The 23,902-nt window shown below is 53.6% G+C and overlaps 2 protein-coding genes across 2 annotated transcripts in view; both read right to left on the bottom strand.

The window, feature by feature from the left end:
* The window catches only part of LOC115651976 (shootin-1-like), a 36,886-nt gene extending 25,890 nt beyond the window's left edge, over positions 1 to 10,996 (bottom strand). Inside the window, exons 1-2 of the mRNA XM_030563378.1 lie at positions 10,904 to 10,996; positions 1,722 to 1,771 (exon numbers count right to left, since the gene is read on the bottom strand). Coding sequence (XP_030419238.1) covers positions 1,722 to 1,771; positions 10,904 to 10,940 — 87 coding nt within the window. The 5' untranslated portion in view covers positions 10,941 to 10,996. The remainder of the gene's footprint in view (positions 1 to 1,721; positions 1,772 to 10,903) is intronic.
* A 5,019-nt stretch (positions 10,997 to 16,015) lies between these two features.
* The window catches only part of LOC115652566 (V-type proton ATPase subunit B, kidney isoform), an 83,592-nt gene continuing 75,705 nt past the window's right edge, over positions 16,016 to 23,902 (bottom strand). Inside the window, exons 9-14 of the mRNA XM_030564794.1 lie at positions 22,711 to 22,834; positions 20,254 to 20,404; positions 18,778 to 18,860; positions 18,220 to 18,324; positions 17,648 to 17,777; positions 16,016 to 16,882 (exon numbers count right to left, since the gene is read on the bottom strand). Of these exons, the coding sequence (XP_030420654.1) occupies positions 16,716 to 16,882; positions 17,648 to 17,777; positions 18,220 to 18,324; positions 18,778 to 18,860; positions 20,254 to 20,404; positions 22,711 to 22,834 (760 nt within the window). The 3' untranslated portion in view covers positions 16,016 to 16,715. The remainder of the gene's footprint in view (positions 16,883 to 17,647; positions 17,778 to 18,219; positions 18,325 to 18,777; positions 18,861 to 20,253; positions 20,405 to 22,710; positions 22,835 to 23,902) is intronic.

The raw sequence follows: 23,902 nt of genomic DNA, 5'->3' as shown, positions 1-23,902 counted from the left end.
CTAGAGCCATCCCTGCTCTGGCCTGACTGGAGTGAGCTCCTTTTTAAACCCAGGTGCCCTGATTAGCCTGCCTTGATTGGCTGCAGGTGTTCTAATTAGCCTGTCTGCCTTAACTGGTTCTAGCAGGTTCCTGATTACTCTAGTGCAGCCCCTGCTCTGGTCACTCAGGGAACAGAAAACTACTCATCCAGTGACCAGTATATTTGCCCTCTACCAGACTCCTGCACTCCACTGGTTTGAGTCTGTCACAGCACTTAACATTGGCCTCCAGTTCATACAGTGTGGTATCTCTTGCTTAAGTAGAAAGTAGGATGCCACAGCCATGTTTGTTGGCATGAACTGTGTTGTGTCTCCAGCATTCTTAACAGCCTCATTAACACTCACTGGTGTTGTCCTTGGTCAGTGGAGACTCAGAGTTCAGAGGTGTTTTCACATGAGTTCACCTCCCAGGTGGGGGGCAAGAAGGCACCTTGCTCATTCCTCCAGCTGCTCCCTGTTCACTCTGGCCACTGTTCATTGTGCCATCGTTCACTCCATCGCTCTGTTGCCAATGACCCTGCGCCACCATCTTCTGCTGCCACTTGCCACTGTGACCTCTGCGAGTTGGTCTCTTGAGGTTCCACCAGCTCTCAGTGATTTCAGCTCAGCTCTCAGTGGGGGAACCTCGCTGCTAGTGTAGTCTGGGCTGTCTCTTCCACAGAAACACTGTCCCACAGCAGGTCTAAGCACTTAGACCTGATTGTCAGTGACTTCAGCTGCACTGGTCACTTAACAGAACAAGTATCAGAGGGTAGCCGTGTTAGTCTGGATCTGTAAAAGCAGCAAAGAATCCTGTGGCACCTTATAGACTAACAGACGTTTTGGAGCATGAGCTTTCGTGGGTGAATACCCACTTCCTCAGATGCATCTGAGGAAGTGGGTATTCACCCACGAAAGCTCATGCTCCAAAACGTCTGTTAGTCTATAAGGTGCCACAGGATTCTTTGCTGCTTTAACAGAACAAAAGACTCTCTATGGAGCCTAATCAGCTCTGTTCTTAAACAGTGGAGAGGGGCAGGTCAAATAGTACTTGTGACTCAGGCAGACCATCAGGCAAAACACCTGTCCCCACCCTCTCTCTTGATGCCCTCAGTCAGAACAGGTTAAGTACAGTTCTACTGCCCTTTACTCATACAGTAAGAACAACAACATTTCTTTACCCCCCGCATTCAAGTGATCTGTAACCCAACCCCAGCCAAAATCTATCACTTGCGCAACACAGCTCTGTTTGCTGGATACCTAGGTAGATTAGGTATGAATGTAAATACAATCTGGTCCTGAAGCCTTTCCCCCCAACCCCCAGCTCATCACTGGTTGTCAGGGAGAGCTCATTTAGACTTTGCTTACAAATCATCATTTGAAATTATTAGGTTGGCCAACATCACTGAAATGAATGCATTGACATTGTCATAAAAAACAACAGCTGTATTAGGAAGTTAGTCTCTGTTCATACTTTTCAAATCTATGATAGTTTTTTAGATACACGAATTTTATCATACACTTTATATGCTTTTAAAGTGTGTATTAATGTTTCAATTTTAATTTCCAAACAATTACTAAATTGGCAACATTTCACATAACTAGTTCATAAAACTGCGGGGAGGAGTGTTGGGGAAATTCAGGAGGGGTGTAGGGAAATCCCTGCTTGGGGAATAAAAACAAAACAGAAAACAACTCTGTACCGTAGCCACTTCTTCATCCTCAGAGGACTCGCTGTCAGACTCCAGAATGGCTGCAGGGAACAGAAAGCAGAGCAGGAAGTTACAACGGTCAGCAAGAAGCATGAAACCTTTGCAGGAGCGCTCAGCATTCAAGCTGTGGGTCATCACACTTACATGCCTGCAGTGCCTTCAGCTGAAGGGTCCCCATGTGCGTTCCAACCCCCCGGGAGGGACCCAGCACCCTCAAATACCCTGACATCTATGGGAGTCGAGAGTGCCTTGTGCCTTTTAGGGCCGTATCCTGGGACTAAGTCATCTGCTCCAGAAAAGCAGCCACCACTGGTAGCTTTTTGCATTTATACCACAGTATTACCAACTCCTGCGATTGTACCACAAGTCTCATGTGAATTAGTATTCTCCTTCAAGCCCCAACTCCTGGAGTCATGTGAGGATGTGAGAATCCACTGTTCATTGTTTTTTAAAAATGTCTCTTGATTTTTAAGCCATGACATGCCAAGAACCCTAGCTCTCACCTGAACACTGACGTAGCTGGAAACCAATCTGGCTCAGCTCTGTGTTAGTGTTGTTCAGATAGGTATTGGAATGATAAGAATGTGTTTGGTATACAGACTTTATGGACTGCTTGTCAATTGCTGCCTGCATTAATCTCATTTACAATACCCATATCCCATGTGATAAGGTGACATTTAAGTGTTTGCTCTGTAACTGCGAATCACTAGATGGGAGAGGAGCATTAACTAGCATGAAATACTAGGGGCCAACAGGAGGTGTTGTCTCCTGTCCCTCAAAGGAGGCCCATCTACGTCAGATGAGCTATTGTGGAACATCAGGGAATAAAAGACTTTGTTGTTTGCTCTCCACCCCACGGAGAGGAGACATGCAAGTGAATTCCTCCCAACAGCTGAATTTGTAACTCGAAGCAGGATGGGGGAAGGAATAAAAAGCCCTGACAAGGAGGAATTGTATCTTTCATGCTGCTTGGACTCTGAGGGGCAAGAATTACTAGGCATAAGGAAAAGATCCCCAGTGCTTGGCCTGGGTTAGCCCTAAAAGACACACAGAGCTGCTTATTATAGAAACTTCTATGACTTTTCGAAACTTGAGATCGGAACTCATGTGTGTATCTGTGTTTAGCTGTTTTAACCTTGTAAATAACTCTAATTTCTTTTTCCTACTTAATTAATCTTTAGACAGCAGCAAAGAGTCCTGTGGCACCTTATAGACTAACAAATGTATTGGAGAATGAGCTTTCGTGGGTGAATACACACTTCATTGGATGCATGTAGTGGAAATTTCCAGAGGCAGGTATAAATATGCAAGCAAGAATCAGGCGAGAGATAACGAGATTAGTTCAATCAGGGAGGATGAGGCCCTCTTCTAGCAGTTGAGGTGCGAACACCAAGGGAGGAGAAACTGGTTTTGTAGTTGGCAAGCCATTCACAGTCTTTGTTTAATCCTGAGCTGATGGTGTCAAATTTGCAGATGAACTGGAGCTCAGCAGTTTCTCTTTGAAGTCTGGTCCTGAAGTTTTTTTCCTGCAGGATGGCTATCTTTAAATCTGCTATTTTGTGTCCAGGGAGATTGAAATGTTCTCCTAGAAGTTTTTGTATATTGCCATTCCTAATATCTGATTTGTGTCCATTTATCCTTTTCCGTAGGGACTGTCCAGTTTGGCCGATGTACATAGCAGAATGGCATTGCTGGCATATGCTGGCGTATATTACATTGGTGGACGTGTAGGTGAATGAACCGGTGATGGTGTGAATGATCTGGTTAGGTCCTGTGATGGTGTCACTGGTGTAGCTATGTAGGGGAGGAATAGCTCAGTGGTTTGAGCATTGACCTGCTAAACCCAGGGTTGTAAGTTCAATCCTTGAGGGAGCCACTTATGGATCTGGGGCAAAAATCAGTACTTGGTCCTGCTAGTGAAGGCAGCAGCTGGACTCAATGACCCTTTAGGATCTCTTTGAATTCTAGGAGATAAGATATCTCCATTATTAGATTAGTGGGCAGAGTTGGCATCAAGGTTTGTTGCATGGATTGGTTCCTGAGTTAGAGTTACTATGGTGTGGTGTGCAGTTACTGATGAGACTATGCTACAGGTTGTCTGTGGGTGAGGACTGGCCTGCCACCCAAGGCCTGTGAAAGTGAAGGATCATTGTCCAGGATGAGTTGTAGATCACTGATGATGTGTTGGAGGGGCTTTAGCTGGAGACTGTATGTGATGGCCACTGGAATTCTGTTGGCTTCTTTCTTGGACTTGTCTTGGAGTAGGAGGCTTCTAGGTACATGAAAGCTCATGCTCCAATACATCTGTTAGTCTATGAGGTGCCACAGGACTCTTTGCTGCTTTTACAGATCCAGACTAACACGGCTACCCCCCTCTGATACTTGATCTTTAGACAGTTTATTGTAGGATTGGCTACAAGCATTGTCAGATCTAAGGTGCAACTGATCTGGGGTAAGTGACTGGTCCTTTGGGAGTGGGAGTAACCTGGATATAGTTGTGATCTTTGGTGTAAGGGACCATCTGTCACAAAGGCAGCTCACCTGGGTGGCAAGAGAGATCAGAGCACCGAAAGGGACTGTCTGTGACTCCATATTCAGGCTGTTATAGCATCTGAGAAGTTTACATTTGATAATTGGTTAGTGAAATCTAAGCATAAAACTCACAGCCAATTTGGGGTTTGTTCCCTGCTTCTTAGCAGCCTGCCCTGAGGCTGGTCCTCACGCCCGCTAAGCCCACACACGACAGCTTGCCAAGCCAATCTCATGAGTTTTTAGGGATCTGACGCAGGACTGTGGTGTGTTTGGGGCTGGCGATGCTGATCGCTTTGCATCACTTTACCCACCTGTGACCCGTGTCAGTTGGCCCAAGGAGCCCTAGGGGGAGGTGGGTAGCTACTGTCCTACTGGCTGGCCTTTATCAGGCCGTCCGTCACTAGTGAATTAGCGGAGGGAGGGACGCCGGCAAAGGTCTATGCGGCCCTTAGGCAGGGGAGTGCTGGCAAGAGTCTATAGCACTACGGAGATTTTGCTACCTAAGGTGTGTTGGCCAGGGTAGGGGAATGCAGGCCCACCCAACTCCACTGCATTCCAGCCCAGAGCCCGGACAGTGGCGGGGCGAGGGTCCTGCCACCGGGTCAGCGGGGTCCCTCTGCAACATGCTGACCAAACAGACTCATTGCACTGTGCAGTTCTGTCCCTGGGCCCCTTCCTACCCAGTTCCTTGACGGAGTCCCTCCAGTCCTTCCAGCTCCTCCAGGTACTCGGCTGCTGGCAGCTCCAGCTCCCCCTCCACCTTAGGCTCCTCCAGCTCCTCCGGGTACTCGGCTGCTGGCAGCTCCAGCTCCCCCTCCGGCTCCTCCAGCTTCTCCAGTGACTCGGCTGCTGGCAGCTCCAGCTCCCACTCCATCTCAGGCCCCTCCAGCTCCTCCGGGTACTCGGCTGCTGGCAGCTCCAGCTCCCCCTCCACCTTAGGCTCCTCCAGCTCCTCCAGGTACTCGGCTGCTGGCAGCTCCAGCTCCCCCTCCACCTATGGCTCCTCCAGCTCCTCCGGGTACTCGGCTGCTGGCAGCTCCGGCTCCCCCTCCGGCTCCTCCAGCTTCTCCGGTGACTCGGCTGCTGGCAGCTCCAGCTCCCCCTCCACCTCAGGCTCCTCCAGTTCCTCTGGGTACTTGGCTGCTGGCAGCTCCAGCTCCCCCTCAGGCTCCTCCAGCTCCTCCAGGTACTTGGCTGCTGGCAGCTCCAGCTCCCCCTCCGCCTCAGGCTCCTCCAGCTCCTCCGGGTACTTGGCTGCTGGCAGCTCCAGCTCCCACTCCACCTCAGACTGCTCCAGTTCCTCCGGGTACTCGGCTGCTGGCAGCTCCAGCTCCACCTCAGGCTCCTCCGGGTACTCAGCTGCTGGCAGCTCCAGCTCCCCCTCCACCTCAGGCCCCTCCAGCTCCTCTGGGTACTTGGCTGCTGGCAGCTCCAGCTCCCCCTCCGTCTCAGGCTCCTCCAGCTCCTCCAGGTACTCAGCTGCTGGCAGCTCCAGCTCCCCCTCCGTCTCAGGCCCCTCCAGCTCCTCTGGGTACTTGGCTGCTGGCAGCTCCCGCTCCACCTCAGGCTCCTCCAGCTCCTCCGGGTACTCGGCTGCTGGCAGCTCCAGCTCCCCCTCCGTCTCAGGCTCCTCCAGCTCCTCCAGGTACTCGGCTGCTGGCAGCTCCAGCTCCCCCTCCGTCTCAGGCCCCTCCAGCTCCTCCAGGTACTTGGCTGCTGGCAGCTTCAGCTCCTCCTCCACCTCAGGCTCCTCCAGCTCCTCCAGGTACTCGGTTGCTGGCAGCTCCAGCTCCCCCTCCAGCTCCTCCAGGTACTTGGCTGCTGGCAGCTCCAGCTCCCCCTCCTCCTGAGGCTCCTCCAGATCTTCCGGGTACTTGGTGGCGGGCAGCCCTGGTAGCCCCAGTCCTTCCTCCAGGTCAGGTTTCTCCTGGTCCAGGGCCTCCCCTGGCTCAGCAGCAGGGTCTGAAGGGAGCAGCCAACGGTCTGCGTCTGCCTCCCTCCCTCCCCTCCGCCCTTTATACTTCCTCTTCCACCCCTCCCCTTCCGGTGGGTGGAGTACGCTTGGCCTGGCCCCGCCCCCTTCAGGCTGAAAGAGCGGCTCTTTACCCCTGGTCCGGAGGGAAGCCGCGCTAGCCCCCCACCCCACCTTTCCTCATTGCGAGGGTTTGGCCACAGGGCTCAAACAGGTGTGCAAGGAAGTGAAAGCCCTGGGAGCCATGCGGGCCAATGGAAGCAGCTGGGAGCCCAGGAAAGAAGGCTCCATGTATGGTACTATCTGGGCTTAGCAGGGAACAATCTGACGGCTGGAGGAGTGTCCGGGGGAGACAGACAACGTGTGACTTTTCCATCTCTTAACATCTCTGACTGATGAGATGCAGGAAGCTGGGGGCACCGGTGATGGGGTTTGGAATGGGGACCGCAGCAGCCGGGGCCCCCAGGGGTAGAACCCCCCTCACAGAAACACCCTCCCCCACTCTATGAGAAAGAGCAGACCCAGTGACTCTGACCCACCCTGGCGTAGGTGAAAAGTGCTGCAATTCATAGCCCACTACTGCATACCCAGGCCGTATGTGAAGGAGCAAAGAATGTGGGTCCCATTTACAGGACGGGGGACTGTATCCTGGACTGCAGTGATTCTGAGAAGGACTTAGGGGCCGCAGCAGATGACCAGTGGAACATGGACTCCCAGTGCCATGCAGTAGCTAAGAGGGAGGACATGACCATTGGATGCAAGAGCAAAGGAATATCAAGTAGGAGTAGAGAAGTGGCATTGCCTTGGTGTAAGGCTCAGTGGGACCGTTACTGGGACACTGTCCCATTCTGGTTATCTACACTTCAAAAAGGTTACTGAAAAATTGGAAAGCAGCTTTCAGAACATTACTGGGCAGCCCAGATATACTGGATTCCCAGTGTCCTCCTGTTCAGACTATAGGGTAACAAACCCGGGGCCGTTCAGGGCTGCCATGCGGCTCCATACCACAGCCAGGGCAAACTTCAGAACAAGAGCAGAGACAGAGCTCTGATCCACCAAGCCCCCCACTACCTGGGCAAAATGGTAATCTCCATTAGTTACTAGCAGTATAGGGCCCATGACACACAGTGAAGCAGTTCAGCTTCCATCCTGCAGAGGGCAGTGGTATGCACACACCAGCAAGGTCATTACAGTTGTATAACATAGAATCATAGGACTGGAAGGGACCTTGAGTGGTCATCTAGTCCAGTCCCCTCTATTGATGGCAGAACTAAGTATTATCTAGAGTGGTGAGTCCCAAACTTGTTCGGCCACTTGGGCAGGGAAAGCCCCTGGCGTGCCGGTCTGGTTTGGTTACCTTCCGCATCTGCAGGTTGGGCTGATTGCGATTCCCAGTGGCCGCTGTTCGCTGCTCCAGGCCAATGGGAGCTGTTGGAAGCAGCAGCCAGTACGTCCCTCAGCCCGTGCCGCTTCCAGAAGCTCCCATTGGTCTGGAGCAGCAAACCGCGGCCAGTGGGAGCCGCGATCAGCCGAACCTGCAGGAACCACGGATCTAGACCATTCCTAGCTGGTGTTTGTCTAACCTGCTCTTAAAAATCTCCACTGATGGAGATTCTACAACCCAGGGCCAGCTTTAGGCCTATTCCACCAATTCCCCCGAATCGGGCCCCGTGCCTAAGAGGGCCCTGCACCCGGTAAGAATCCCTTCCCTGGCTAGAGGTGCCTTTTTAATTTTTACTCACCCAGCGGCTCTCCAGGTCTTCGGCGGCACTTCGGCGGCTGGTCCTTCACTTGCTCCAGGTCTTCGGCAGCAGTCCTTCAGTGCCGCCAAAGACCCAGAGTGAGTGAAGGACCCACCGCCGAAGTGGCACCGAAGACTTGGAGCACCGCCCGGTGAGTACAAGACCCATGTGTTTTTTTGCGTGGTTTTTTTTTTTAAAGTCATCCTTGCTGGGGCCCCATTGAAACTGTTCTAATTGGGCTCTGCACTTCCTAAAGCCGGCCCTGCTACAACCTCCCTAGGCACTTTATTCCAGTGCTTGAATACCCTGACAGTTAGGAAGTTTTTCCTAATGTCCAACCTAAAGCTCCCTTGCTGCAATTTAAGCCCATTGCTTCTTGTCCTATCCTCAGAGGTTAAGAAAAAAATTTTTTTTCCCTCCTCCTTCTAACAACCTTTTACGTACTCAAAAACTGTTATCATGTCCCCTCTCAGTCTTTTTTCCAGAATAAACAAACCCAATTTTTAAAATTTTCCCTAATAGGTTGTGTTTTCTAGATCTTTAATCATTTTTGTTGCTCTTCTCTGGACTTTTTCCAGTTTGTTCACATGTTTCCTGAAATGTGGCACCCAGAACTGGACACAATACTCCTTTTCAGGCTGTATCAACGTGGAGCAGAGCAGAAGAATTACTTCTCATGTCTTGCTTACAACACTCCTGCTAATACAGCCCGGAATGATGTTCACTTTTTCTGCAACAGGGTTACACTGCTGACTCATAATTAGCTTGTGATCCACTATGACCCCAGATCCCTTCCCGCAGGACTCCTTCCTAGGCAGTCATTTCCCAGTTTGTATGTGTGCAACTGATTGTTCCTGCCTAAGCGGTGTACTTTGTATTTGTCCTTATTGAATTTCATTCTATTTACTTCAGACCATTTCTCCAGTTTGTCCAGATCATTTTGAATTTTAATCCTATCCTCCAAAGCACTTGCAACCCCTCCCAGCTTGGTATTGTCTGCAAACTTTATAAGTGTACTCTCTATGCCATTATCTAAATCATTGATGAAGCTATTGAACAGAATTGGACCCAGAACCGATCCCTGCGGGACCCCACTCGTTGTGCCCTTCCAGCATGACTGTGAACCATGGATAACTATTCTCTAGGAATGGTTTTTCCAACCAGTTTTGCATCCATCTTATAGTAGCTCCATCTAGGTTGCATGGGCATGGAGGTGTATTTGAAGGTACTCCATTCCTTCATGTTAATGAGATGCAATTAGTATCATGCTTCCTGGAGCCTACAGGTTGAGTCCTGACAGTGATTCCGGCTAATAGCCCATGCTTACCCTGCTCTGCCTCACTGCTTGGCTGCGATTTGGGTTAAGCCCCACACCATCTAGTCACATAGGGAAGTAGTTGGTGGTTAATTTACGTGGCTCCCATTATTATGCATAGTGGTTCTCGTTGCTGGTATATTTCATGTGGTCTTCCTTGCACTTTGCATTGGCATTGCAGGGTTTTCACCTACCTTGGGCTAACACCCTCCATGACCCCCACACATCACCAAAACCCTGCATATTGGAGCCCCACAAAGTATTAATTATAGAATCATAAAATCATAGGACTGGAAGGGACTTTGAGAGGTCATCTAGTCCAGTCCCTTACACTCATAGCAGGACTAAGTATAATCTAGACCATCCCTGACAGAATCATAGATTATTAGGGTTGGAAGGGACCTCAGGAGATCATCTAATCCAACCCCCTGCTCAAAGCAGAACTAATCCCCAAATGGCCCCCCTAAGGGGGGGCTTACAACCCTGGGTTTAGCAGGTCAATGCTCAAACCACTGAGCTATCCCTCCCTCCAACCTGCTCTTAAACATCTCTAGTGATGGAGATTCCACAACCTCCCTGGGCAATTTATTCCAGTGCTTAACCACCCTGACAGTTAGGAAGTTTTTCCTAATGTCCAACCTAAAGCGCCCTTGCTGCAGTTTAAGCCCATTGCTTCTTGTCCCATCCTCAGAGGTTAAGAAGAACAATTTATCACACTCCTCCTTGTAACAACCTTTTATGTACTTGAAAACTGTTACCATGTCCCCTCTCAGTCTTCTCCAGAATAAACAAACCCAATTTTTAAAATCTTCTCTCCTAGGCCCTGTTTTCTAGACCTTTCATCATTTTTGTTGCTCTTTTCAGGGAAAGATGTGGAGAAAGTCCAGAGATGCAGCGCACAGAACTGGACACAACACTCCGGTTGAGACTTAAGCACGACAGAGCAGAGCGGAAGAATTACTTCTCATGCCTTGCTTACAACACTCCTGCTAACACAGCCCAGAATGATGTTTGCTTTTTTAGCAACCATGTTACACTGTTGACTCATATTTAGCTTGTGATCCACTATGACCCCCAGATCCCTTTCCGCAGTACTCCTTCCTAGGCAGTCATTTCCTTTTGTATGTGTGCAACTGATTGTTCCTGCCTAAGTGAAGAACTTTGCATTTGTCCTTATTATCTGGATTCTACAGATGTAGTTACTTTAGCAATGCAGACAGACCTAGATGGACGGGTCAGACTCCTCCAGCCTCACCCCTTTGCCTGACATCAGTGAGACTGCAGTGGGGTTAAGATCCCCATACAACCAGCAGCTCCCACACTGGACCAGACCATTAGCCAGCCCAATCTGCCAGGGGCCAATGCCAGATGTCTTGTAGGAAGAGAGACATTGCCAGTAGACCATTCACTGTGCGGCACACAGCGGAGACCTTTCTCCTTGACTCAGCTGATGATCAGCTGATGCCCCAGACTATGGGATCACCCTTGTAACTTGGAAGTGCAACTGCACATGTGTATTCTCATTAACAAATACTCTGATCCTTTTCTAAGAACCTGCTCAGCGGTTCGCAGCTCATGTTCTCACATGCACTCAGAAGCGGGGGGCCCTCACCTGGCAGTTGGCTAATGCTGTCGCCAGCACAATCCATTCTGATCCGAGCTGACAGAGCCGTGTCTCCACGCTGGTGCTGCCTGTTGCCTCTGATGTGAGTCGACTGGTCTCCTTGCCCATCTGCCCAGGAGGCTGGGCATGTTCCATTCCTCAGCCACATGGGGAACCGAAACCTTCTGTCTTCCTGTGAACCGGCAGCTGCAGCGGTGCATACAGCCCGTAGCAATTATATCAACGCAGGGACTCAGCTGCTGTGACAGGATAGGGCTGTTTCACCAGCAACTTGCAGGAATGATGAGGGTCTAAAGGGGCCCTGAATCTTGTGATCTCAAGGGCAAAGGGGGCACAAAATACTGTGGAAGAGATTCTGTTTTACACTAAGGCCTTGTCTGCAGGGGGAAGCTATTCCAGTGGAAGGCAGAGAGTGAATGTAAACAGCTTGCTAGTCCAAAGTGAGAGCAGAGCACCCACCCCAGGAGCTACGCCAGCGTCGCTAGTGTGGAATAATTTACCCTGCCGTAGCTACTCCGATCAATGGCACAGACAAGCTCCTAGACCGTTTACACTGCTAGCCTTGAAGTGGCTTTAAAGTGAACACATCTGCTCTACGGCCCTTTAGTGTCCAAAATATGGGTGTTAGCATAAAAACCTCCAAGCTTAGTTACCAGCTTGGACCTGGTAATTGCTGCCACCAGTCAGGAATTATACAGTGCCTAGCTCACTGTGGTCTCCCCAAACCTTCCCTGGGGGACCCCAAGACTCAGATTCCTTGAGTCTCACAACAAAGGGGAATAAACCATTTCCCTTCCCCCTCCTCCCCTCCAGGTGTTCCCTCCCTGGGTTCCTGGAGAGATATACAGAAGCAAGCTCCGTGAATCTAAACAGAGGGATTCTACCCTCCCTGTTTCAAGTCCTTGAAACACAAGCACCGAGAGAGCTAATCTCTCTTCCCCCTCACCCAGAGGGTATGCAAAGTCAGGCTTAGTAAATCTAACACAAAGAGATTTTTCCCCCTGACTTCTTTCTCCTACCAATTCCCTGGTGAGCTGCGGACTCAGTTCCCTGGAGTCCCCACTAAAGAAAAACTCCAACAGGTCTTAAAAAGAAAGCTTTATATAAAAAAGAAAGAAAAAGACATTAAAAATATTCTCTGTATAACAGTGACAATATACAGAGTCAATTGCTTAAGAAAAAAGGTGAATAAACAGCCTTATTCCAAAAGAATACAATTTAAGACATTCCAGCAACTACACACATGTAAATACAAAAAAATAATATAAACCTATTGTCTTACTATCCTTGTACTTACAACTTGGAAACAGAAGATTAGAAAGCCAGGAGATAGAAAGATCACTCTCAGAGCCGAGAAAAGAACGGACCAAGAACAAAGGACTCACACCCAAAACTTCCCTCCACCCAGATTTGAAAAAGTCTTGTTTCCTGATTGGTCCTCTGGTCAGGTGTTTTTTGTTACCCCTTTCCAGGTGAAAGAGACATTAACCCTTAGCTATCTGTTTATGACAGTGTTCCATTCCTCAGCCACATGGGGAACCGAAACCTTCCGTCTTCCTGTGAACCGGCAGCTGCAGCGGTGCATACAGCCCGTAGCAATTATATCAACGCAGGGACTCAGCTGCTGTGACAGGACAGGGCTGTTTCACCAGCAACTTGCAGGAATGATGAGGGTCTAAAGGGGCCCTGAATCTTGTGATCTCAAGGGCAAAGGGGGCACAAAATACAGTGGAAGAGATTCTGTTTTACACTAAGGCCTTGTCTGCAGGGGGAAGCTATTCCAGTGGAAGGCAGAGAGTGAATGTAAACGGCTCGCTAGTCCAAAGTGAGAGCAGAGCACCCACCCCAGGAGCTACGCCAGCGTCGCTAGTCTGGAATAATTTACCCTGCCGTAGCTACTCCGGTCAGTGGCACAGACAAGCTCCTAGACCGTTTACACTGCTAGCCTTGAAGTGGCTTTAAAGTGAACACATCTGCTCTACGGGCCTTTAATCTGCCAGAGCATTGGGACGGGGCCTTTGCGTAAATGAGACCTGGGCCCCACCAATCTGATCGGATCCCGTTTTACACCAGTACCAAATGGGGACAACAAATCATAAGTGATCACAAGAATGAATCAGGCCTCATCTGAGTGAGTCCCTTAGCCAGCCCCTCACGCAGCCAGTGCCACGTCATTGCCTGCGATACTTCTTCCGAAGTTTTGCCCAATCTACACGCACTGTCCTTAATCCCACCTCAGTGTTCCTCAGGAACCCGCTCGGTGCCAGCCCAGGTCACCTGTTCCCCTACAGAGGCTTTCCACATTTCAGATACCTGTAAACAGCAGTTACGTCCCCTCCCTGAGCCACGCTGAGCAGATCTAGGCCTTGCCTTGTGAGCTGATCCCTGGCCTTTTTTGTGACCCTTCTCTCAACGCCTTCTGGGGAGGAGGTGCCCAGAAGAATATTCCAGGCAGCAGAGCTGTATTCCCTCCCTTGGCCATGATGGGATGCCCTGTGGAGGCAGCCCATCATTGCACTGACCTTTTTTCCTGCCGTCTCACTGTGCAATCTCGCCAGGAAGCTCAGCATGGAGATTTGAACCAGCTGTCCATTACACTGCCAGCGCCGTCATCACCTCTCCCCTCCCCTGTACTTCTAACTTCTTCTAAAATACCTGTTTCCTCTTGATGTGTCTCTTTGGGCATCTCCCGCAGCTTTGGAGGATAGTCTGTGTTTTTTCAAGCAAGGAGTTTCAGAGATACAGGGGGTTGGAGGGGGAACACACAATGCAATTGAAAATGGATAGAAGTTTTTCACACAGTGAGTAATTAGCCTGTGGAACTCCCCGCCACATGATGATGTTGCGGCCAAGGAATTAACAAAGTTCAAAGGAAGACTAGACATTTCTATGGATAACAAAACCATCCAGAGGTAGAATAGTTAATGCTGACTAAAATAATGGTAGAGATATGAAACCTCCTGCTTCAGGGCTTAAACCAATATCTGATTATTACAGAACAGGATGAGCCCTCCGTGGGGTCAGATTATCCCACATCCACTGCTGCGTGGTTCTTACACCTTCCTCCACAGTGTCTGGGGCTGAGCCAGTCTGGCAATCCCTAGGAGAGTTTAGAAACCATTAGAGATTCTCTTACTCGCCGAAAGTATCGTCCATCTGTCTGACAATTCACATTCCAGTGATTGGCTACAGTTTTGTTTAACCCATTCGACGGCTACAGCAGCCCCTGGCAGGCTTTATCGTATTCTTTATAGTTCAGTAGCACCTGGAGACTCCAGCTGAGATCGGGACACCGTTACGCCAGGCGCTGCACAGACACAAGGACAGTCCCGAGCTGACAAGCCCTCACTAGCTCTATGGACCCTGAAAGGTCCCTGCAGAGTATATCAAGTTGACAGTGGCCCATGGTTGGAGTCAGCTGGCCGAACCCCTCTCTATTTGTACTGTTGCTTCAGCGCCTGTGGATGCCAGTGCCAGGAAGAGCTCAACCAGCGTCAAAGCGGCGCCTGTCTCTTGTGGCTACGTCCCCTTTCCCTCCCCTTTTATCTCCCCAACCCTGGAAATCCTCTGAAATCCGAGGTTATGCTAGTTAATCAGCAGGGGGTGCAGTAACATAGGACTCCCGGGGGCGCACGGTGCATTCGGAAAGTTCGGATTTCCAGGAAAAGGGAATTGGGGAAGTGGAATTCACATTGAAGCTAGTTAGAACAGCAATCACATCTCTCCCTCTGCCCCCCCCGGCAGGTTGCACAATCACTCCTCTCTCAGGATCAGACTCATTCCTGGGGCAACTGTGCCGGCTTTAGTGAGTTACATCAAGGATAACTTTGGCCCTTAATTGGTACATCTCCAGGGGGTTCTTCATACCAAGCAGCCTTCCCTCTCTGTTCTTCTTGAGCTGAGCTGGTGGCTCATGACTAGAATAGGGGAGCAAGAGCTGGAATACTCCAGGGACTAAACAGGACCTTTACATCAGATAATGGGAACTAAAAAGAAGTGCTTTGTCATGTAACAGCCAATTCGCCAGTAGAACTCACTGCCACAGGATGTAACTGAAACCTAGAAATTAGCAAGATTCAAAGAGGGACTGGATTTCGCATATAACGAATAGTCAGTTGTAACAGCTAACCAGTCAGTCTGTGCATAAGCCTCCCTGCATCGGGTTATATGTACTGTGTTAGTTTCAGAGCATAAAGTCTTAGGCTAAACCTTCATGAGCCATATGGTGCCCGCTTCTTCCTCCGTGCCAGGTGGCCCGGGCTTCTCTGCCACTCAGCTCCCAGGTCCACATGCCCTGACCCCATCAGTCACAACAGTGTTTGCAAGCCCCACATGGACTGACAATGATCTCAGAAGCATCCCAGTCTAAGTACTGTAACTGTCCTTGGGCTGAGACGCATCGTGTGGAGCTGCAAGGGAAAGTGGACCAGGGAAAGTCTGCCCTGCTCAGATCCAGGGCCATGTATAGTTCTGTTGGTGGATGGAGCTCAGGTCTGAGATGTTCCCTCATGTACAAAGCACTGCTCACCTCCAGCTTCCCACAGGAGCAGGGCTCCACATGGGAAGGACCCACATAGTGGTATGTTGCCTCAGGCAATGATCCCATCACCTGTTGTCAATATGTGTTCTGCCCCCACATGCCCCAATGTTCTTCTCTAACCCCACAGTGTTCGTTCCTTTGCTCAGGAACCGGCCAGTGCGCCAGGTCAGGGTGGACACAATTGCCCAAGACATCCCCAAGTTCTAGTGTGACTCCACAGGAACCAGTGCCAGCAGCTTTTGGAGTCTGTTTTCCTCTCCTTCGCTTCTGATGTCACTCGGCAGAACTCCAGAGACCAGGATGGGCTGGAACTTCCTCGTTCCGACCCACACCCTCTGCCAGGCCTTGGCTTCACGGCCTTCGGGCTAAGACTTGATGTTGTTAAACCTGCGATCAGCTGGAAAGTGGGGATGCAGGGTTAGCTGGTGAGAGCCGACCGCCTGGGTGGGATGGCGCTTTTTCAACACCCACTAAAGGCTGGGAGTCGTTTCCAAACAATTAAAGAGCCAGAGACAGATTTTTGCCCCATTTTTTTTACTGAAGGTTAATTAGCTGCTCACTGTTGCGGGTCCCAGCCCATGGTACATTGTAAATAGCGATGTCTGGTCAGGCCTGGAGTTGCTGAGGCCAGGGGGTGCAAACCAGGATTCCTGGCCTGGGGCAGGTGGTGGGAAGCGATCTCTCTCCATGAGAAGGACGTCTGGCAAGACTGTGCGGTACAACAGGCGGCTTTGCTATGGCTTAAGGCCAAGCGGGGACAGGGGCTGTGGCCGTGCTGGGAAGACTGGAGCCAGAAGCACAAGGAGGAGATCTGGGAGGGAGGGACCCAGGCACCCCAGGGCAGGGGTGGGGGGCACTCTAGGGCTCTTTTCAGGTATTGATTTGGACCTCGTTGGCTGAAAAGACCTTTGGTTTCCAATAATAGCAACACCCCCAAAGGAAGTGGAATGCTTTCCAGTGGCTGGGCCAGAGGGCTAGTCACCTTTACAGCCAGATCAGGCCAAAAATTGCCATGGGGAAACTGAGGCAGATCTGTGGCATCACTACCTCCAGCCACAAGGGGGTGTGCTGGGACAGCAACTCTGTGACAGTACACTAGCTGCCGTCTGTGTAAATATCATGCAGTCCACCCAGCTGCAGAGCCATCTGTACTAGGGGCTGTTCCTTTACATAAATACACCCGCCGTGGGGCCCAGAGGGGGTGACAGGAGCTGGTAACTAGGCTCTGAGTGAGGGGCTGGCCCGCAGCGGAGCAGGCGGTTACAGGGCGGTGTCGTGGTGCTGCAGGCCTGGTGCTTTGGCCTCCCGCGGGTAGTACTCAGCCAGGATGCTCTCGGGGATCCGCTTTAGCAGCTCCTTCGGGAAGATACGGAGCAGCTGCCAGCCAATGTTCAGCGATTCGAAGATGGTTCTGTTGTCGTAGGGGCCTGGCAAGTGGGACAGAGGCATGTTGGGAGACTGGTTGCAGACACCTGGGGCCCAAGGGTGGACACCTAAACAAGGCCCCAGGAGAGGCTAGAAATGAATATGGACCCCCGCACCCCAAGCTGGTCTGGAGAACGGCTAGAGATACATGAGCACCAGGAGGGTTGAAAGGGCTAAAGAGCCTCACGCCCCACTAAGTCCTAGAAAATGGCCAGGGACACCCAGGCCCCTGGGAGGGGCTGGAGAATGGCCAGGGAGCCCCAGGATGGTCTAGAGAATGGCTAGGGAGTCCCTGGCCCCAGGAGGAGCTGGAGAACGGCCAGGCGCCCCTGGGAGAGGCTGGAGAACAACCAGAGGGCCCCAGGCCCCAGGAGAGACTGGAGAATGGCCAGGGGGCCCTGGGGCCTTGGAACAAGCTGGAGAATGGGATTCTGGAGACTAGGGCTACACAATTTTTTATGACGAGAGCTTTCAGGCCCTGCTGTCCTGAGCTGGCCGTAGGCTGTGCCCGCAAAGCCTGACGTCGGCTCCACTGCGGGTGTCTTTGCAATGAGCACCACTTGGTTGTGGACTCTCTGCGGAAGGGGGGCACTGGGCCGCCAGGCCTGCCTGCGAGCCAAGGCACAGCAAGCGGGGACCCCAAGCCGTCCTGTGTAGCAAACACAGTGGCTTGCTTCAGCCGTGCCCTTCCCCGCCCTGCTGCAGACGCGTGGGCTCTGCCTGCTCACTGGGCGCCTATGCGTGGAGCTGGAAGCCAGGCTCCTTACCCTGGGCGATGAACTGCTTCTCAAACTTCTGCAGGAACTCCAGGTACAGCAGGTCGTCAGCCGACAGCGCCTCCTCCCCGACCACGGCCTTCATGGCCTGCACATCCTTGCCTATGGCATAGCAGGCGTACTGGGGGTGCGACCGAAAAGATGGGCCGGTAAATGGGGTGCCGGAGAACTCGCAACAGGGGTGCATGGCGAGAAATCCACTGAAGACTGCGAGGGGCCCAGATACTACAGTTCTGGGCGCCATGTAAGATAGATTATCCCCCAGGCAGGGCTGTTATCTTCAATTTGCATGTAAGGAACCAAGGCAGAGACCCGATCCCAGGACGCTGGGAGTCTGGGGCGGAGCAGGGAATTGACCTGAGGGTTCCAAGCTATCACCCTAACCACTGAACCATACTTCTCTGGGGACGTCAGGGCACTTACCCCGGTTCACTGCTGGTGTGGCTGAGGGCAGCCTCTAGCTGTCCATATGAAGGGGAAGGAGAGAGGGGTCAGGATGGAGAATCCGTCAGTGAGTGGGACTGACGAAGCAAATTATTCCTACCTCCTATTGCTGCACTTACCAGCTGGTTGGACACGTCACCATGGTCCTTCCGAGTCATGCCCTCCCCAATGGCTGACTTCATCAGGCGGGACAGGGAGGGCAGCACGTTTATGGGGGGGTAGATCTGTGGCAGAAAGCACACGAACACAACGGCCTTAGCACGCCCTGCACGGCAGCTGTGATAAGTGCCGGACGGACACCTGCTGGTGAACCCCCCACAAGAAACCCCGACAGGAGATAGGGATTGTGAGCCCCATTTTATGGACAGCGGCCGAGCCATTCGCCCAGGCTCACAGGAGCGGCCAGTGGCCAGCTGGCATTAGAAGGGTGGAGTTCCTGGCACCCAGGTTTGTGCCCTGGGCAGTAGATCTCACCTCTCTTTATCATGTGCTCCCTCGCTAGCCAGTCAGCACCCCAGATCCCCCAAAGCCACAGCTCTGTGCACCCCTGCGGTTCCAGCCTTAGGGTCGCCCCTTTGGCAGTGGGTTTCCCGGGCTGCGGTCAGAGCCTGAGCCCTCTGCTCCACCCCGAGACACGGGGCGGAAGGAGCAGCCCTTGGATTCGGGGGGTGGCAAACCTGTCTGTTATGGAGCTGTCTGTCCACGTACACCTGCCCTTCCGTGATGAAGCCAGTCAAGTCAGGGATGGGGTGGGTGATGTCTGAGAAGGAAAAGACAGAGCCAATGGTAGCCTGTGAGGACTGCCAAGGGCCCCCTCCGCAAGGACCCCACCCTCTGACAGCTGGCGTGGCTCACTTCACCAGGCCCTGGATGCCAGCCTATGCCCGGCCCGAGGAAATTGCCCTGGGCAGACCCTCACCCACTCCCCCTGGTAGAGGGCAGGACTACCCCACCAACAAGACCACCCAGCACCCTTGGCCAGAACTCCGGCCTTGGCAGGTAGGGAAGCGGGCGCAAATATTAGCTCTTGGACCGTCTCCATTCCCGATGGATTGTTACAGATGCCAGTCACATGGCAGTGCTTTACCCTGACTGGACGGCTCAGCCCCCAGTTGACTGATATGTTACCACTGATGGACAATTTGGTGCTTGCCATGAAACCATGTGATCAGGGAGCCGAATCAGGGCCCGGTGCTGACGCAGGGCACCAGTGCAAACAGCCTGGCCTCCTGCTGGTCCCAGGGTCGCAGGGTTTGTGGGGGGCAGAGCTGCAGCTCAGGGGAGAACACCACCCTGGCACAATCCCAGGAAAAGCCCACGTGGGGCACCCTGCAGACCCATCCTCCCCTGATGAGTCTCCTCCCAGAGCAGAGGGAGCACTCCACATTCTGGCAGCTCCCCAAGGCGCTCCCCCACGTAAAGGTCTTCGGAGCCGCATTCGGCCACCATCCCCTCCCTCCTGACAGGATGCTGACGGCTGTGGGCGGGGAGGGCCGCAGCCTGAATGATTCTTGCAAATAGGGGAACTTGTGGGACCTCAGATAAGGAATTGAGAGGCAGGGGCAGAAGTCATGCCTGGGCAGCAGCTTCCCTCTTTCCATTTCCTGCTTCTCCTACGCTCAAGGACCAGGCTCCGCCAGGAGAGAAACAGCAGCAGCCCGGGTCCCCCAGAGGGCCCTGGGAGACCTGTGTGCAGCGTGCAGGAGTCAGCGAGCGGTGCTGCCCTTTGGTGGCTGGGCCACGGAGAGGATAAAGGATCTACCACTGCTAGCCGAAGCGAAGGCTGGTGGTCATTAGCCCACAGCTGGTGTTTTGGGTCCTGAAGGAGGCCGGTTCTTGCCCTGCTCCCTGGGGGGCCAGCTGAGTCCGACACCCCCACATCTTTGCAGGGATCAAAATCAGCGTGGGGGAGAGCATGGGAGCACAGCAGCTTGCTGGGATCCTCCCCATTGGGTGCGCAGGCACAGCCGCCTGCTGAGATCCCTCCCACCATCAGGTGTGAGTCATGGCCACCGGTTGGGATCTCAGCTGCTAATGCAGCAGCAGCAAATCACCGAGCAACGTGCTGATGCCCCCGGTACCCTCTGTGGCCTGACTGCTGGGGGGGGGCCGTGGGCTGGCCCGCTGTGTGCCCTTTGCCCTGTGCCGCTCACCGTCGTTGGGCATGGTTAGAATGGGGATCTGCGTGATGGAGCCGTTCCTCCCCTCCACGCGCCCAGCGCGCTCGTAGATGGTGGCCAGGTCGGTGTACATGTAGCCAGGGAAGCCCCTGCGGCCTGGCACCTCCTCCCTGGCTGCTGACACCTAAGGGGAAGAGCGAGGAGCAAGAGTTACTGCTGCAGGACAGTGGTCGTGGGTCCCACCCTCCTGGGATCTGCCGAGGGGCCCTGTGGGGAGGACCTGTCCCAGCTTCGGTCCCATCACCGGGGCTGTGATACGGAGCAGGATGCTCCCCCTGCCCAGCTGTTCTGTAGGTGCAACGCCCCCCTCTGGTGGATCCCGGCTGAGGGGCAGTGACTGAGCAGCGCCGCTCCTGCGCAATTCCGCCCCCAGGCCTGGTGAACCTGCCCCCTCCACAGCTCTCTGCCCATGGCACACTCCTGCCGCACCTCAGATCTCATTCCTGCCCCGCCTTTGGGTTCTCCCTGCGCTTACTTCATCCCAGTTTCTTTCTGCCTGAGGGACAACCCATGCTGCCCGCCTCCCACTGCGATCCAGCGGGCTGGCCCCTTCTCCCAGCGCCGGGTTCGCTCAGGAGAGGGCTGGTCACCAGCGCTCACCCGGGCTGGGTGCATGTGAATTGCTGAGTGCTGTTTTACTGGGTCAGATAAATGGCTCTGGAGTAAGAAGATGCCCCAGCAAAATAAAACCCAGCCCCTGAAGCTCAGCTCTTGCCCCGGGGAAGGGAAACTGCCCTCCCAGTGGAGATGGATGTTTCAAAGGACAGCGGGTCACACCTCTGCCAGAGCTTTGAAAAGCCTCCTATCCACAGGGAGCCCGCTGACCCAGGGGCTCGGTGTAATCCACATTCAGGCCATTCCATTGGTGGGATGCCCCCAGCAGGGTCACTGCGTGGGGACTGAACCCAGGGCCTCCAGTTGTAACAGGACAGGGCCCGACTGATTGAGCTATTGGACCAGGGTTGTTAGTGTGAACAGATAAACCCAGCTGATTCTCTCTGCATCTCACTCTGCCTTTCCTGCAGCCAAACTGTAAAACTCCCCCAGGCTCTCCCCACGTGCAGTGTCCTTCTTGCCAGCCTCGACAAACGCCATCTTGCCCTGCTCAGACCCATTCAGGGTCTGCTGCAAAGATCTGTCTCCCAGCCAGCCACTTTGAGCCCATCCCCCTTTGCTTTGCTCTCCCGACCTTTCGCATCACACACAAGCTGTTTGTCTTCACTTCTGAGGCTCCATTACCTCTCCTTTGCCATCACACTGCGGGCGCTCGGCTCCGATTGGCGTGCGCCACCAATCGTCCACCCGGCAAGTTTTCACACCAGTCCCTTTGCGTTTCTCCCCTGCCATCCCTCGCGCTCGGGAGGAGCTCCCCAGCAACACCCCCAGAACAACCTCTGTTCTCCTTCAAACCCCTCCTGAAAACTCGCCTTTGCCACGATGCCTCCGAAAACCCTTGGCACTGCCTAGGACCCCTCGCTGGCTGGTCACTGGGCTGCCAGCCAGGCGGTTTGCTCAGATTAGCAATCTCCAGGTTCAGGGCCCGAGGGAGGACACCCAATGGGAAATACAAATGTGGCCCCAGGACAGAGGCAAGCATGGACTGGAGTCACTTTCCCCTTCCCAGCCCCCTGCAATGCACGTTACCCTGCGGCCGTTGGATGCCGGGTGCAGCCAGGGGGTGAGGCCCAAAGAACCAGAAGGAAGGAAGGAGCGTAGCTAGGAAAGCGAGTCCCAGAAGGTTGTGGGAGAGAGTTGGCCACATTCACCCCAACCTGCGAGCCCCCACCCCCCCGGGTGTAGGTGACGATGTGTGTTGGGAGGGGGATGGGGACAGCTGGAAGGGAGTGGACAGGAGCCTGACACAGGCAGGGGAACAGGGTCACATCGAGGGGAGGTTCCAGGCACCAGCACGCCAAGTGCGTGCCTGGGGCGGCAAGCCGCGGGGGTCGCTCTTCTGATCACCACGAGGGTGGCAGGCAGGCTGCCTTCGGCGGCATGCCTGCGGAGAGTCTGCTGGTCCCGCGGCTTCGGCGGACCTCCCGCAGGCTGCCGCTGAATTCGCGGGACCGGGGACCTCCTACAGACAAGCCGCCAAAGGCAGCCTGCCTGCTGTGCTTGGGGCAGTAAAATGGCTAGAACCGCCCCTGGTCACATCACCCCTGAATTTCCCGTTTGGAGCAGAGTCTCCAAAGCATTTGTCTCTCATTTAGGAGCCCAAAGGAAACGACTGGGTTAGATGAAGGCCGCTGCTCCCGCTGCTTGTTCACCTGCCTCAGTGGGAGTTGCTGGGAGCTGATCGCCTGGGGGCAGTCCAGCCCTCCCTGGGCAGTGGGACCCAGTGCGGCCTATTCACAGGCACCTCCAGCTCTTGGGAAGGCTGGGGCCTGAGTCCAGCTGTGGCGTCAGGATGGGAGGCGTCTCCGTACTGACCTCCCGCAGGGCCTCAGCGTAGGAGCTCATGTCGGTCAGGATCACCAGGACATGCTTCTCGCACTGGTAGGCCAGGAACTCGGCGGTGGTCAGCGCCAGGCGCGGGGTGATGATGCGCTCAATCCTGTGGGAGAAGACGGTCGTTAGCGGACGCTGGTCTGGGATGGCATCCTGCAGCGTCCCCTGAAAGCGCGTTCACCACAGCCACACCATTCCCCTGAGATACCAGGTTACCAGGGGGCCAATCCCCTCTGGGATCAGATGGCCCCACTCTCGCTCACCTCAGAGTTCCCCACCCTCCAGTGGTGAGCACCCCAAGCCCACAGACAGCATCGGCACACACCCGCGGGCCATGCAGAGCGAGCCCAGAACCTCCTGCCCCGCAAAACCAGCCCCACCCCACTGAGCTAGGAGATGACGCTCCCCTTGCTAGGAGCCGCAGCTGGGCTAGGACGTGTGGGGGAGCAGTGCTGAGTCTATCTAGCAGAGGGCAGCCGTGTACACATATCAGCCCATACGTTACACTCTCAGTAGGAACTGGGCCATCCCCTGGCATGGCAGGGACCCTGATCTGGGTGAGCCAACCCTTGGCTGCTTTCTCTCTCCACCACTGGCCACCAGGCCGCACTGCAGTATGTCCTAGCTGCCCCACCCAGCAAAGGGAGGAGGGGGCACGGGGGTGGGCATTGAAAGGGCTTGAAATCTGCAAGGGGCTGGGCAGCATCCACTCTACTTGGAGTCAAGCGGAGCCGAGGCTCTGCTCCCATTGGAGTCAATGCTAGATTGGCCCCTCAGCAGGACTAGTGCCCCCGGCAGGAGTGGAGGCACCTTCTAGTTGCCGGTGGTTTCCTCCTGATGCAGGAGGAGGACTGCCCAATCTGTAGCACCCAAGTGGCATGCACCCCATGGCAGAGGAGTGTGAGCGCCGCCCAAAGAGATGAGCTCCTCCTCAGAGTGGCATTTGGGCCCATAATGCAATGGGGGATTGGGCCTACTGACCCCAGTAGAATTACTCCAGAGATAACTAGACCCTGTGGCTCTGACCCTCCTCTCACTTACACCGGAACAATTCCATCAACTTCCACAGGGTTACTCCAGCTTTACACCACAGTGAGGGTGATCAGAGCCAAGACAAGGATGCCTGTGGCCGCCCAGGTCTCCAGTATCATTAATTATTTGTATTATCAGAGGG

The sequence above is a fragment of the Gopherus evgoodei genome, chromosome 5, assembly GCF_007399415.2.
Source record: "Gopherus evgoodei ecotype Sinaloan lineage chromosome 5, rGopEvg1_v1.p, whole genome shotgun sequence".
Classification (NCBI taxonomy): Eukaryota; Metazoa; Chordata; order Testudines; family Testudinidae; genus Gopherus; species Gopherus evgoodei.
The sequence above is the reverse complement of the archived record's forward strand: the minus strand, read 5'-3'. Positions and strand labels throughout refer to the sequence as shown.